At 39.0% G+C, this 15,976-nt stretch overlaps 3 protein-coding genes across 3 annotated transcripts; all 3 read right to left on the bottom strand.

Annotated features, from left to right (window-relative positions):
- Positions 1-6,544: 6,544 nt before the first annotated feature.
- On the bottom strand, positions 6,545-8,245 carry BJX67DRAFT_374133 (uncharacterized protein; the record flags this gene model as incomplete). Its single annotated transcript, XM_071031510.1, has 8 exons — positions 6,545-6,631; positions 6,665-6,830; positions 6,870-7,064; positions 7,146-7,217; positions 7,266-7,281; positions 7,315-7,567; positions 7,619-8,109; positions 8,206-8,245. The coding sequence occupies 8 exons, from the start codon at positions 8,243-8,245 to the stop codon at positions 6,545-6,547; spliced, it is 1,320 nt and encodes a 439-aa protein (XP_070883111.1).
- A 577-nt stretch (positions 8,246-8,822) lies between these two features.
- BJX67DRAFT_374132 (WD40 repeat domain-containing protein) lies at positions 8,823-10,133 on the bottom strand (the record flags this gene model as incomplete). The annotated part of the gene is made up of 5 exons (XM_071031509.1): positions 8,823-8,906; positions 9,213-9,216; positions 9,437-9,678; positions 9,742-9,785; positions 10,109-10,133. 5 exons carry the CDS (start codon positions 10,131-10,133, stop codon positions 8,823-8,825), a joined length of 399 nt encoding a protein of 132 aa, XP_070883110.1.
- Positions 10,134-10,341: 208 nt separating this feature from the next.
- On the bottom strand, positions 10,342-13,752 carry BJX67DRAFT_374131 (WD40 repeat domain-containing protein; the record flags this gene model as incomplete). Its single annotated transcript, XM_071031508.1, has 16 exons — positions 10,342-10,425; positions 10,750-10,860; positions 10,981-11,034; positions 11,083-11,157; positions 11,194-11,349; positions 11,419-11,503; positions 11,633-11,775; positions 11,806-11,847; positions 11,887-11,919; positions 11,953-12,078; positions 12,160-12,254; positions 12,285-12,389; positions 12,420-12,466; positions 12,509-12,590; positions 12,912-13,080; positions 13,258-13,752. The coding sequence occupies 16 exons, from the start codon at positions 13,750-13,752 to the stop codon at positions 10,342-10,344; spliced, it is 1,902 nt and encodes a 633-aa protein (XP_070883109.1).
- Between the last annotated feature and the right edge of the window lie 2,224 nt (positions 13,753-15,976).

Here is a 15,976-nt window from a genome sequence, read left to right as displayed (position 1 = left end):
TCGCACCAGGTAAGACAAGTCAATCCGAATCCTTCTGAAGTCCCGTGTGAGAGCCCGGGGTTAGGAGCGCACGAGAGGTCGTCGCTTCGATAACACTTAGTTTGCTATCAGGTCCTGACTAGGTCATTCTTGCTCTAATAGTATAGTCTAACATGTTAGTTTCTAGTATTATAGGTAATTCTAGGTTGTATTATAGCATGATTAGTACTATTATAATAGCTTCTTTTATTATATTAAAAGTTTTCTATTATTTTTTTGTCTATTTATATGCTTGTTCTTTTTAAAGTAGCTTAAATAAAGGTGCTATATAGAACATATATTAATTAATATACCTTTAATAGTAATTCAAGAGTCCTAGAAACTGTTATAGTTCTTTTAGGTTTTTTAATATAGGCTATTCCCTAATAGCTATTATTTTAGAGGCTTCAGGTTTTAGCTTGTTTGTAGTAATCTAGTGGCCTAGGAACTTAGTCTTTTAGATATAGAATTTGTATTTCTTGAGTTTATACTACAGTTTGGCTTTCCTTATTCTTCTAAGGACTTGCTTAACATGCTTTACATGTTATTTCTTGTTTTTCAAGAAGACTAGTATATTATTAAGATATGCAAGTGCAAACTTGTTTATTAGTTAAGGTAAGTTCTCCCTATTATTCTCTTCCTCTTCTTTATTTTCTTTATCTTCAGGCTTCAGTACTTCATCAATAAACCTCTAAAATATTGGTAGTGTATTAGTAAGCCTGAATAGTATTACTAGGTATTTATAAAAGCTGAATTTTATTTAAAATACTATTTTCTATTCTTCTCCTTTTACAATTCTAATATAGTAGTAGGCATTAATAATATTAAACTTGGTAAACCATGCTACCCCTTGGATTTTGTCTTGGATCTCTTGAATTAAGGGTAGCAGGTACTAGTCCTTAATAGTCATGTTGTTAAGTAGTTGGAAGTTAATATATAGTTAGTTACTTCTATCTTTCTTTAGTATAAATAGGACTCCATGCCCTATTAGTAAGTGTAAAAGCTGGATATTTCCTTTCTTAAGTTGGTTGTTAATATATTCCTTTAATACTTTGGATTCTTGGTTATTTAGTAGTAGAATTTGTTTATAGTTTAATTCTACACCTTTTTTAATAAGTATAGTGTGATTGTGAGGCCTGTAAGGTAGTAACTCTAGTTTGTTAGGTTATTAGAATATGTCCTGGAATTGACTATACTTATCTAGGATGATTGGTTTCTTATAGGTCTGGTTACTCGTGGCTAGTATCCCCTAAAACCCTACTCCTTTGCTATTTGTGATGATTTTGCTATTCATGATATTGCTAGTAGCCTAACTAGATAAGTTTATTAGCCATATCCTTCTTAATAATCTTAATGTTGCTGCAATAATTTGTTCTACTGGATTCTTAATGCCTGCAGATTGGTTACTAGTCTTTAATCCCCCCATGGATTACTTGGTCTTATGCTTTGCTATATAAGCATACTATAGGGTACTAGCTCTTTCTAGTCCCTTTTACTCCTTGGGCTATTTATTATTTCTCTACTAAATCTCCCTTTTGATCTAGTTAATATCCAGGTTGAGATCCTTAAGCTATAGGATCTCTAATACTATATTATACTTGCCCAAGGGTATAATATTAAAACTTAGTTTGAAAGTCCTTTCCTTTACTATAACAGGCAGAGGTCCCAACTTAACTATTAACAAGGTATTTCCTAGATTTTCCCTGTTTAGTCCTGCTATAGGTATTAGTATTTCTTTCTAAATATCCCTAATCTCTAGTTTTTCCGCGAAACTTGGGTTAATATAGTTTCTAGTAGCTCCCAAGTTAATCAAGATATAGGCCTGCCTTTCTTGCACTTTAGCAAGTTAGGTAAAATATTTTCCTACCTAAGTCTTGGTAGCTATAAGGTACTATTTTTCCTATTTTAGTATCTGTTCCCCTTGTCTTAGGTATGGGAAGTAGTTCCCAAGCTTGGCTTGGTAGTATATAATATAGTAATTCTTATAGCAAGCTGTCTAATAGTATATCCTATACTCTAGGTATTGCTGGTATAATTTATATAAGTATTGCTTTTTTTGACATGGGTATAGGTTGTTCTAGTTAATTATTCTTAGTTGCTTTGGCTAGTAGCATGTAATTTACTTAATATCCTTATAATATATATAGTATAAATTATAGCATATTAGCCATAATATATTATTATATTTGGGATGCTATATATTAGTATTGATATATTTATACCAATCCTGCTAGCATGGTAGATACCTTCTAGATTCCTGGGACTGCCTATCAGATAGTTTGCATAATTACAAGTAGTAGTTACTGTTATTTTATCTATAGATAGTACAGGTTTCTAGGTGCCTTTTACAGGTCTTGATATGCTTTTGCTAGTAATTCTTGGTCTTCCCCTAATATATTAGGTTCTAATATGGGTACTAGTTAAAGAAATCTTTTAGGCCCTTGGTAAGTTTCCAAGGGTCTTTCTATATAGCTGCAATAATATTATCCATCTAATAGGCAAGCTTGTCTTTGCTGGTCTTTAAAAACTCAAGTTATTATCTCTAGTATTGTTTATTTTTGTGTAGTCTAGTGGCCCATGGCTAATACTAGTATGGTGTATATTCTTTAGTATTATCTTTTTGTGGGGCTTTTTCTTCTAGGGTTATGAACCTACTACTAGGTTCCTTCTTGCTAGGCTTGAGGCCTTCTAGCTATGTCCTGTATTATTTGTTAAGTAGGTTAACCTTCTATATGATTGCAGGAAAGTTGCTATACTCTCCCTCTTAAACTAGCTTGTTATTAGTAGCTTTATTATAGTAGGACCTACCCATCCTCTTAGCTTCTTCTTTATTAGTTCACAAAATCGTGGTGCTAAGCTGATATTTTGGCTGGTGTGGCAATTCTTCTTGGAGGATTCCATCTAGCCACTTAATTATTTTTTTAATATTCGCAAGAATTTTGGTAATTGCCTTGAGTATCTTTTCTTTCTTGCATACCTTGCTAGTAATATTGGTGATCTGCTTGACATACTTTTTGATATCCATTCCTATATCTCCAGGTGACATGGCTATTGCCCCTGGCAGGTCTGGTATAAGGTTTGGATCCTGTCCTTTAGTATTTTGTCCAAGCTTATTCCAAGCTGCTAGAGGTATGCTTTGCCTTCTTCTGGCAGCATCCTAGGTATCATCATTAGTTGCAGCATGCTTGTCCTGAGTGAAGGCCCTTCTAGCCTTTTCTGGGGAATTATTGGTTACAGTAGGTACCTTGCTGGTGCTATTGTCCCACTCCCTAGTCATGTTTAATATTGCGACTTCCTGCGTGGCTCTTAGTTGATGTTGTCTAGCTCCTTTCTAGGGTCTCTAGCCATGCTATTTCTGCTTTTTATAGTCTGCTATCCTATGACCTGGCTTGCTACAGGAAAAGCATAGATTCTCCTTCTGGCGACAATCTTGTTCTACCTTTGAGATGGTTGTATCCAAGTCCATAGGTCAAGGTCTATATGGATTACTATTTCCCTAGGGTCTAGTCTAGAGTTATTGGTTATTATTGGCACGATAGCTATTATATCCTCCCCAATTCCTTCTAGAATAGTATCCCCCGTGATTCTATTAGCCTTATTATTCCCTTAGTTCTCTAAGCTAGTTCCCTATCCTAGATGCTAGATTGTATATCCCTACTAGGATATCAGGTCTAGGTAGAAATACTATCTTCTCCTAGATATTATAATCCAGGGCCCTTTTAAAGTGGTATATAAAAGCATCATCTTCCTATGTTAGGTACAACATGATTTGTTAGAATTCCAAGATAAGTAAGTCTATATCCCTTCTAGACTAGCATATCTTTTTAATCTATTTTTTGGTATTACAGGTTTTATTAATGTCTCCAAAGACACGAGTAAGCTGTTCCTTGAAGTGATTGTAGCTTGTAAACAGCTGCCTAGTATTACTAGCTAGTTTGTCTCTATCTTCTCTAGCTTCCTGCTATTCTCTTATAAAAGGCTTGAACTACTTGTATGCTTTTCCCTTAAGGTAGGTAGACACAAATATGACCTTGTTGGTCTTGCTGACTAACTTGTCCTGGTTAATATTAATAAAAGTTTATATCTATATAAGGAAGAAGTGTAGCTTGGTCCAAGTGCTATTAAAGGGCTTGGGTGCCTTAACCTTCAAGGCCTTGGCCCTAAGTTTGGTTTCAAGCATGAGGATATGGTCCTAGAGCTGCTCTAGTATCTCTTAATACTTCTTAGAAGTTTTATTATCTTTAGGTGTATTGGATTGCTGGTTCAGGTTGCTAGTAACCTAATTAATAACCCTAGTTTGCTTGTTAAGCTATGCTTGTATTCTGGCAATAGTTTCCTGCAGGGTTTTATCCTTAGAGAGCGTGGTAACTTGGTGCTGGTATTAAGATATTATATTAGTGGTTTTTAAGTTAATCCAAGATATAACTTGTACTAACTAGTAATCAATTTATTATCAAAGTAATAACCTCTTGTGTGCTTCTAACCCTGGGCTCTTACACGGGACTTCCAAAGGATTTGGATTAACTTGTCTTACCTAGTATAATCATGTTTAACAAGTATAAGGACCTATTATAGTTGGGTAGAAGTTAAGATAAAAGGGCAGGACTAGCCTATAGTATATATACTATAGCCTGTAGAGTAAGTACTAGACAAGTTACTTTGCAAAGACTTTTAGAACAGGTTACTCTAGAATAATAGTAGTATTAATTATAAAAATAGGAAAGCTAGATATAATAGTAATAAGCATTCTTAAGTATTCCCAAGTTCCTACTATTTTCCTACCCTTAAGATAGTATACTAGATAGTATATCTAATTAGATTACCAGGTCCTGTATACTATTTTCTTATTCTTAAGATAGTATACTAGATAGTATATAGCTATATAGTCTTTTACTAGGATAACTTTATTTACTATATCCTTAGAGCAATTTAAAATTCTCCCTTGTAATAATTCCTATTTTCTTTATCCTTGTAGTAGGCTATAATAGTTATATAATAGCCATAATTCTAAACCATAATCTCTCTATTATACTTGGAGGATATATAGTATTTCCTTATAATAGTAACTATTATTTATATAAGTGTATAGTCTATAGGTTATATTCTTGTAGTATTGCTTGTCCTTATCTTAGAGTTGGGCAATACTTAGATTTGTTGGTTTGTTGTTAAGGTTGGATTTAAATCCAAAGTGGCCCTTGGTAGCTGGTCTGTGGCCCAAGGCTCCCTAGCCTTGACTTTCTGCCTTGTGACTCCGCTCTGCTGACTGTAGGCTGAGGGTTCATAACATATAATAGGAAAAGCCCAAGAGTAATTCCCTCACCTCTATTAGAGATATGAAGAAGCTAAGAAAGAGCTCTCTTAACTAAGGAAAACCCTAGCAGACAACACCTAATAGATAGCTTGGAGAGAATATTTTTATAATATACTTGTGCTTAAAATTAACAAATAGATTAAGTAAATACTTGGCTAGTCTAATATTAAGTAGTCTAATACTAATAGTTCCAAGGACAAGGATTAGGAGCTTCCTATCCCTGAATATATATTCCTTGAGCAGGTATAACTTGTAAAAAATTTCTACAGGCTAGAAGTGGAGAACTTTAACAAGGATAAGCTACTTGCATAACATATCCAAGTTACTAAAGATATGGTCGCCCTCTTGGAGCTCTGCAAGCCAACCTGTCAAGGCAACTAAATTAACTGGGATGTTGATGATGATAACAATGATGAAACTGAGAAGTTGGAAGAACCCTTGCCTGCCAAAGGAGAATTATTGGAATGTCCTACAAATGTTTGCATTATCTGTTGCGGTCAATCTTAACTTTTATTATCTAATCCTCCTCCACATAGATTTCCCCCCAAGCAGAAAGATTCACTCTATTAATATGTTATTGATTCTTATCTCGCCTATGTGCATGACAGGGTTAGCTGCACGTGGCCAGCATACCATGGCATCCCTAAGTTTACTAATATTACTAAATTTTTAGTATATGCTATAACCATGCATGTATATAACATAAATATTAAGCTATATTATCTTTTGATAAAACTATAGCTTACATGTAGTAATACTTCATCTATTAACAGTACTATGGAATCTATAGAGTCTTATAATTGGTTAGGTATTAATACTCTTGCTTCCTCTATGGGTCCCAAGATAGCAAGTATTAACCCATGCTTGTTGGAGTCCTACAAGCCCAAGGTTATAGAGCCTCTGTTGTGTTGCTCAAAGAGATTGCGATTTTAATGAGAGTATGGAGGATGCTAGTGTTGTTCTAAGTGTATATTTGTTGGTATCTGTCTGGATAGCTAATTGTATATACTTTCTAGATATATCTGATATATTTTAGACCTGCCTTATAAGAGCATCCATTGCAAATTTACAAGCCACTAGAATATTAGTACCTAGTGCTGATGTTAATACTTTTTATAAGGAGGAATCTACAAGTGGCACTTAGAGTTTCTTTGCTGTCTGCTCTAGTAGGTTGCAAATCAAAGTACCTATTATATATTAATGCTTGTTAAATAACTATAAGCATTTGAAAAGTCCTTCAAGAAGTTGGCTGTCGGTGGTTAACCATCTTAAAGCATTCAATCTGTCTTGATTCTTTAACATCTTTGTTTTGGCAATTATCATATATTGTTAAACTTCAACTGGGCTGATATCATATGAATTTCTTCCACACTCTTGTACTCTCGGGAAGTTTTCTTTTGTTACTAGGGCCTGAAGCTTGCGGTTTTTGAATAATAATAATAGCAATGCTACATCTAGCGTATCAAAACTTTTAAAGCATGCTCTGGCCATATCAACTGCCCTTTGTATGTCAAGCTAGGTTGTTGTATGCTTAATGGACCATCCTAAACAGAGAGACCTAATATGTTTTGTCCATGAGCTACTCGCAGCAGGATCCGCAAATTCAGGATAAAGATCATATAATCCTGCTTGAATGAGCTGTGCTAATAATACCATTCTAGACCGCCTAGTATGATGCAATAGTCCTTGTAATAGATACTCCCTATTATCATAATATGAGTTTTCTAGACAAAAACTAAAAAAGCTCTACATATCTTCATCGAGTTCTGGAGAGTCACAATAGGCCCGAAGTAAGGACATGTCCCGAGCGAATTACCCACGAGGAAACTTTCTTGTATTAATCATGCAAATTTCAATGTTAGCAGGGTCACAGCGATGTTGGTAACGTCTCCAGATCGCGTATTAAATCATAAATAGTAGAGAACTACTCCACGACATTAGGTTGTCGGCATCTTCCCCTCCAAAACATGATTTAGTCAAATAACTATACAGCATTCGAGTTATTTCCTCTCCTGTCCTTGAAAGGAGATTGATTCTGCTGTGCCATGATGTCGTGGAAATGCTCTCAGCAGAAGCTATGATATTATAATCACTCCTGCCAGAGCTTTCTTGGTCAAAAGCTCTAAACAAGTATCGCGGGACATCTGCAAGACAATAATAAGGAAGGTGATTTGCTGGTGGATAGAATAAGGTAGGCCTATTGGGACATTCACTCAGGGCCTGAACCCAAAACCTGATCTATTGTTCCCTTTGTAGCCTCTCCTTTTTGGATTTGTGCTCGCATTTTACACAAAAGGCCTTAGTATAGCTATTGTTGATGGCTAGGCAATCTTTATGCTTGTAGTAGTCCTTGCTTTCAAAGTCGGGGTTGTAGGGCCATTTAAGACTGGCTTTGCCCAGGGGAATAAAGTAGTTGTTGGAGTGCAGGGTTCCAGAGGTATGAAGAGCTTGACTATAGCATATCTCTAAAATCTCCTGTAGAGTATTGCTATTATTGCTGCTGTTATTAAGCATATTACAAGTGATACTCCTCAATTTGTTGGTAAAATATGGTAGCATTTTCTGTACTAGTATCCCTGGACCAGCAAGTAATAAAATATACATGATAATATACTCTTCGGCTGCATTGCTAAATGTCTTTGTGATTCTTGTAAGAGTGGTGGTTTCTCTTCTCAGGGAGCTTAGTTCCATAATATCCTGGCTACTAGGAGTACGTGTGCTTCTAACCAAGGTCTTGACTTGTTGTGCGTGTGCTAAAGTAGCTTTGCAAGACTGTATTACTGTCTAAATTGCCTCTACGAGAACTTGTTAAGTTGGGGTTGAGTAGTTAGAGGTTGATCCAGTCAGTTTAGTTATCCTATTAGCAAGGCTTAAACCTCCAATTAAATCAATAAGACTAGTAAACTGTTTAGCCATGCTTTTAGAACAGAGGGCAATCTAAAAGGTTGCCAAATAGTAGGCTATTCTGTACTGTAGGGTCAGCGAGCGAGAAACAGTCGCGGTATGGTGGTAGGGAAAGGCAAAGGGGTTAGAATACCTACGCTCTTCCATGCTGGACGGCAATGATTTATATTTGATTTACTCTGGTGAAAGTAAAAAGGATTTCCAGCTATTTGCAAGTTTATGTCTCATGATTGTCTCATAATTGTCCTTCTGGGATTAGACAGCGTTGTTTTCGAGCTTTTACCAGAGATCCCTTTGGTAAGGACCGACGAAATACTTTGTTATGTAAATCAGAATCGCCAAGACATTATTAGTGACGACTCATCACTCAGACTTAATTTGCGGTACTAAAGTGGGGCAAGACTATTGACTAAACCTTAACAGATAGAATCCTGGTCAATCCTCTGAAATACTCGCGACTTTAGCGCACCTGAAGCTACAACAAGATTGGTTTACAGTTCTGGTGATACCCTACTTCAGAGAGTCAGCGCAAGAGTAAAAGATACTTGAAAATATAGGGATTCAGAAAACAAAAATTCTTTGATACTAGTTATTTCCGGAATTCAAAAAAGGAAACCCGATCTGACAGATGTCCTAAGGCAAGTATGTTCGCCCTGGCTGCTGAACAAGAAAACTGTCAGAGAATCGGACATTGACAGCCAATGGATTCCGCTGTGCCGCAGCTCTGCGCCGCGACGCTAAGGAATAACGATGTGCCAACCCGGTTGTATTGGATGATATGATGCTAGGGCTAATCGAGACTACAGTCATGCTCGTCAAAGAGAAAGAGCATGATGAGGATGAGCGCCAGCATGCCCGACAAAGAGAAAGAGCATGATAGGCATGATTCAAGAAGCTATATAAGGACTATCATTACCTGTATCTAGAAGTTTTATTCTCTGTCTGTTATGAACCAGATTGACAATACCATATTGTTTACCAATCTGAACCCCAAGCATCTGCCTCTTTCTATATTCGTTTGACCCTTTAACGACTATACTCCCTTCATTTGCTTCCAGAATACCCTTAGGTTCCTACCTTTGGAAGGATCGGCGGACCTAATCTAACAAAAACCTAGCTTTAGGAGGGAGCTATAGGGCGCGTTGCCTATTAACAGCTATCTATTCTCTCTGTAGAGATATGTGTGAGTCTATATTTAGTGACTTGGCGATAGACTGGCCACGGGAGAATTGGATCTTAAACAATCCTAGGTTAGTGAGGAGATAGGAGCTGTCTTGCGAAAATTTGACTACCATGACAGGACTATCAGTGCTCAAGATTTCCTTCAGAGCGCCCGTGGCTGGATCCCAGAGCTGTATAGTCTTATTGTACAAGCCAGATGCCAGCAGCCAGCCATTGGGTGAAAAGGCCACAGACAAAATCAAGCTTGTATGGCCCTCAAGTATCTACTAGAGGGTGCCTATGGCTGGATCCCAGAGCTATATAGTCCTATCATCCAAGCTTGACACTAGCAGCTGGCCATTAGGTAAAAAGGCTATAGATATAACCAAGCCTGTATGGCCCTCAAGTGTTTACTAGAGGGCACCTGTGGCTAGATTCTAGAGCTATATAGTCTTATTATACAAGCTAGATGCTAGCAGCCAGCTATCAGGTAAAAAGGCCATGGACATAACCAAGCTTGTATGGCCCTTGAGCATCTACTAGAGGGCACCTGTGGCCAGATCCCAGAGCTGTATAGTCCTATTTTTCGAGCTTGATGCTAGCAGCTAGCTATTGGGTGAAAAGGCCATAGATATAACCAAGCCTGTATGGCCCTTGAGTATCTACTAGAGGGTGCCTGTGGCTGGATCCTAGAGCTATATAGTCTTATTGTACGAGCTAGATGCCAGCAGCCAGCCATTGGGTGAAAAGGCCATAGACAAAATCAAGTCTATATGGCCCTTGAGTGTCTGCTAGAGGGCGCCTGTGGCCGGATTCCAGAGCTGTATAGTCTCATTGCTCGAGCTAGATGCTAGCAGCTGGCTATCAGGTGAAAAGGCTACAGACAAAATCAAGTCTGTATGGCCCTTGAGTATCTACTAGAGGGTGCCTGTGGCTGGATCCCAGAGCTATATAGTCTTATTGCTTGAGCTAGATGCCAGCAGCTGGCTATCAGGTGAAAAGGCTATAGACATAACCAAGCCTGTATGGCCCTTAAGTATTTGCTAGAGGGTATCTATGGCCAGATTCCAGAGCTGTATAGTCTCATTGCTCGAGCTAGATGCTAGCAGCTGGCTATTAAGTGAAAAGGCTATAGATATAACCAAGCCTATATGGCCCTCAAGTATTTACTAGAGGGTGCCTGTGGCCAGATCCTAGAGCTATATAGTCTTATTATACAAGCTAGATGCTAGCAGCTAGCTATTAGGTAAAAAGGCCATAGAGAAAACCAAGCTTGTATAGCCCTTGAGTGTCTGCTAGAGGGTACTTGTGGCTGGATCCCAGAGCTATATAGTCCTATTATCCAAGCTTAACACCAGCAGCTGGCCATTGGGTGAAAAGGCCATGGACATAACCAAGCTTGTATAACCCTCGAGTGTCTGCAGTTCTGCACTCCAGTTCTTGTAAACTTGTGGGAATTGGTAGATCTAATCAGGAAGCTTTGATTGGAACTGCTCGCAAATTATTACTATTCAAGGGGCAAATACTAGCCCTGTATAATAAATTTGGAGTAGTGCTTTGTTGGCTATTTATTAATTTTTTAGGACAAACTGCTTTGTATCATGTAGAAAGGTGGCCAGACTAGGATTAACCTTATGGTCCTATCCTTATTAGTATGGCTTGTGGATAACTGCCTATTATATACTTACTGTCACTATTGTTTGGAGAATGTCGAGTATACCTATTATGTCTAATATAAGACCTAGCAGGCTTATTGCTTCCATCTAATAAAAAAAATGTTTCTAGAGGAATAGCTGCACCTCTTCTATATCAGAAGATAAAGCCTGGCTATTTTTGAGATGATACATCCAGTAGTAATAGGAGTATTGCAATTCCAATGGTAGATATTTGTGGATATCTAGAGGGTTAATTTCTATCCTATATATTCTAGGGTCTGCTAGATTGCAGATATCTCTCTGCAGAAGACGTCGCATAGTTCTCAGGCAGGATTTTGCAATATCTTTATACTTGCTTGGCGCATCTACATGAAACTTAGTTATAGTCTGGGCCAAAAATTCTGGAAATGAGAGATGTAGAATCCTAACAGGCTGATCTTTGTTGCTTAGGATACTTAGAACCAATTAAAAGGAATCCAATCAATTGCTAATCTAGTCGACTCCTATCTCAAGAAATACAGATAGTATGTTAATAGAAAGCAGAATAGCAAGAAGGATGATAACCCCTATAATATCCTAAAACTCTTGTAGAAATTGCTGTTGTTCCCTTTTATTATTTTCTTGGTCATCGAGGAGTCGCGTTAGTATTGGCAGATATGTCTTGTCCATTTTGGATACATATTTAGCTTGGTCCTTGAGAAGCTCTGTAAGACATGATTTTGGTTCCTATTTTGGATCCTTGATGTAGCAACACACGGTGGCAGCTGAAATAAATAGTGGAACAGATATCCTAACTAACTCTTAGATAATATTGTTGCCAGGCCAGTCCTAAGGAACTTTTTTAAAGTACTGGATTTTTGTAAATTGATACTGTAGGAATAACTGTATGTCGTGTTCTATTACCTCTTCAGGAATCTCATGAAGGGCCGTGTCTTGATATACATGGTTCCCGATTTCAGAAAACCCAAGGCTGATGGAGAGCTCTGGTCTGCTGGTCAGGAAGACCCGAAGGTAAAATGATTTTAGCTCCTGCAGACGAGGGAGCAGTCAAATAATATTTTTAATATCTTGGCCATGCTTATATTTGTCTAAAGCATTAATAATGATTACAGCATTTTGAGAGTGTTGACTACGCCAGTCAAGTCTATGCAATGGTTGTAGGAAAAGTTTCTCAAATTGCTCCTGCAGCGATTTTAATGCTATGCCTGGGTTATTGCCAAGTGCCTTTTGCACACTAGGTTTCAGCCCAGAGCTCCAAAGCATTAATTGCCTGGTTAATGTTGGGAAAAATTTCTTGGCACTTTCTTGGTCCTCTTTGCCCCTCTTAAAAAAGAAACTGGCTCCAAGCATCCCTTATTCTTTAAAATAACGCGAGATTGTCCAAGAAATTGTTGACTTTCCAGTCCCTGCCATGCCGCTTAACTAGAAAATGTATTTTTCCTGAGGTGAATATGCCTACTTTTTAATCTGGTTGAGTAGCTTGTATCTAGTCCCTGGAAGGCACTTGTCATCCTTATTCACGTACAAGTTAAAAGCTGCCCCTTTAATAACACTCAATTAATCTAGATCGAGCTTTATAGAGATCCTGTTCGTGCTTGTCTTCAAGTTTCCAAGCTGCTGGTTGATCATTGCTGTGATGAGAACAAAAGCATATTAGATCCAGATCGTCTCTAAGCGCCAATCAGGAACGTGATGGTAATACTAACAGATCTCTTTTGCTAGCTTCTCCTGTGACACTTGCCTACGGGGGATATAACCAAGCAACTCTTTTGTGTAGGATGCAGCCGCCAATACTGCATATCCTTGCCACTGTTTATTTTTATGCGAGTCAGTGTAGTCGCAGATCCCCTGGATAATAATACACGGGAAGTCCTGCATTAAACCTATAGCTTTTATCTTAAAGCACAAGGTACCTGTTTCTTGCCTAAGTTGCTCCTGTATGCTACCATACTTTATAACTATGTTTCCCAACACAATAATGCTATAATGTGGCTGTGGGTTGTTGTTCTTACGTGGACCTCTTGGGATCTCCTACTTAACCAAACAGTTATCACAAGCGGCTGCGTCTGACAGATGTTTGTACTGGATTTGGAAGAGTTGGTCGTGTTGTGGATCTAGTTGACTGAAACTTTGTCAGGTTCGCGCGGTCCTATACACTGCTTGTTAGATGTATAATGGGTAGAGTAGGTTATCTTGCAGAGCTGCTACTCTTATTTGGTTAACTACAGCCAACAACAACCTGGGCGGACTGTTTAATGAACTGGTGCGGGTATGTTTCCTATTTTCATTAATCTTCCCTATATCATGCTGAAGTATGCCACCGCAACTGCCTGTAGGATAACTGATCACGATATCACCAAGTTGTATGTTGTGTGTAGCAGAAGGGATCCCTCCTCTAATACCCATTATTAAACTAATCTGTAGCAACTGGGAAAATGTTTGTATTATATGATTAGCCATAGTTGTTGCTGAGGTTATACTATAAGGAGCTCCCATGCATGTAATCACAATGTAATGCTTCCCAATGTAGCCTAAAGTGTAGATATTAGTGTCCATATTATCTTGCTCATCAAGTGGCCCAAAGCTTTTGTTAAGTATCTCCTGAGTAGTGGCGGCCTTGATAGGAAGGGCATAGATCCAGCTAATTTGGTACTCTTCGAGTATGGGAGGGGGCATCGCGCCTGTATTAGTAAACCTCTGCATTGTGGGACAAGAATAGTAAAACAGATCAGGAACTAGGGTTTTCCTTTTGAATCTTAGAACTGTTGGGATAGAGGAATCAGTAATGACAGACCCCCTAAAGACATTATTGTCGACGCTAGCAACCCCTATCGCGACGTTGAAACGAGGGGTAAGAAACAGCGGGTAAAATGAGTCTGTGTGAGAGGATGAGTATCTATTGGCGATCGGACCCAATCACATGATTAAATTATGGAGGAGAGCTCTTGGGATGAGTTGTGAGAAATGGCCTTAAGGCCATTTGTTCGTACTCTGCTTATTGGTCAGCGGCTTGGCTGTGGGGCGCAACATACTGTGGTTGACCCCGGTGATTATGTTAGTACGGTGGGTCCAAATCCTTCGAAGCGGTCAAGCCCTTGAAGCACCGCCTTCCTAATTAAATTTTAAAATGAAGCTAATGAAACCTCCGAGATAGCCGGATTTCGAAGGCCTCTGGTGGTGAGCCGCCTACCGACCTGCCCGCCTACCGACCTGCCTGCCTGCCTGCCTACCACGCCTGAGCCTATCGAACCTCCAATGCAGAGATCCGCACGCCTTAGTCGAGATGATCGAATTCGAGTTTTAACCTTGCGAGATGCAGGCATGACATACCACTAGATTGCTTCTCAACTGCAGATTACACATCGACAAGTCCAGTATACCTGCTAATCTGAGCGTTCTACCCCTAAAAAGGCACGAGGGCAAAGGCCTAAGCTATCTAAGGAGGATATTGATAAGATAATTAACTTTATCTCTTCATCAAAGCGGGCCAGGCGCCTATCTTATTATAAGGTTATTCAGGAGCTAGACCTTCCTGTTAGGACAACAGCATTATCTCAAGCTCTAAAGAAATAAGGCTATACACGATGCAAGGCTCTTCACAAGCCACCTTTATCTGATTCTAATAAGCGTGTACGTCTTGCTTGGGCCCTTGAACATGCAAATTGGACAATAGAGCAATAGTATCGAATCCTTTGGTCTGATAAGACTTGGGTTACCTCAGGCTATTACAAGCAAGTCTACATGACAAGACGAGCAGGTGAGGAACTTAAAGAGACCTGCCTACATACAGAACCTTCTAGAAGGCGTGGCTGGATATTTTGGGCATTATTTCATGGATCTTTTAAAGGTCCATATCTCTTCTAGGAGAAGGATTGGGGGTATATCAATGCTAAAAAATACAGCAACCAAATTATACCTATTATTGATAGCTATATCCGCCTAGTACGGCAGCAAGATATCTGGCTTCTTTTCATGCATGATAATGCCCCAGTGTTATGAACCTACGACCTACAGTCAGCAGAGCGGAGTCGCAAGGCAGAAAGCTGAGGCTAGGAAGCCTCGGGCCACAAACCAGCTATTAGGAGCTACTTTGGATTTAAATCCAACTGGGACAGCGAACTAAGGGCAAGGAGCACTACCCGATCACGGGACAAAGATCAACGACACCATGCGACCGGGGTCAACAGACTACGCGCTCTCTGCAGCAACAATCACCATCATCTCTGGGTTACTCCGTAATCCTCGGGGACGGAGGAAAGACCACGAGTTAGAAACCATGGCCATCACGTGAAGCCAACGCCAAAGAGTATTGTGAAGTATACTCTGAGGTAGCTAGCAAGACGCGGAACTCAGCGCCCGCCTTGCTAAGCACGTGACAAGGTATATCGCCAAGAATTGGTATACGACATACCAGCCAGGTATACCGCTACCCGATGGTAGGTCCTATACCACCATGGACCAAGAGGACCGGAGATGGGAAGAAATACTTAAAGACGCTCATTACCACTGTATCTAGCTTTCCTATCTTCATGATTAATACTACTATTATTCTAGAGTAACCTGCTTAAAGGACCTTTGCAAAACAACTTGTCTAGTACTTACTCTTTAGGCTATAGTATATATACTATAGGCTAGCCCTACCCTCTTTACTATAACTTTAACCCAACCATGACAAGTCCTCATACTTATTGGACGTGAACACACTCAGGTAAGAATAAGTCAATCCGAACCCTTCGGAAGTCCCGTGTGAGAGCCCGGGGTTAGAAGCGCACGAGAGGTCGTCGCTTCGATAACACAAAGTTCCTATTAGAAAAATATCTACCTCTAATTGCTCTCTGGATATGTCAAGAATCCTGCCTGCATACACTAAAATTATATGCCTTAATTTAATATCTAGATTTGCTAGAATGCTCTTTTTATTTTAATC

Source organism: Aspergillus lucknowensis (assembly GCF_044049455.1).
Source record: "Aspergillus lucknowensis strain CBS 449.75 chromosome Unknown BJX67scaffold_44, whole genome shotgun sequence".
In the NCBI taxonomy this organism is placed as follows: Eukaryota; Fungi; Ascomycota; class Eurotiomycetes; order Eurotiales; family Aspergillaceae; genus Aspergillus; species Aspergillus lucknowensis.
This window is presented reverse-complemented; position numbering and strand designations above follow the sequence as displayed.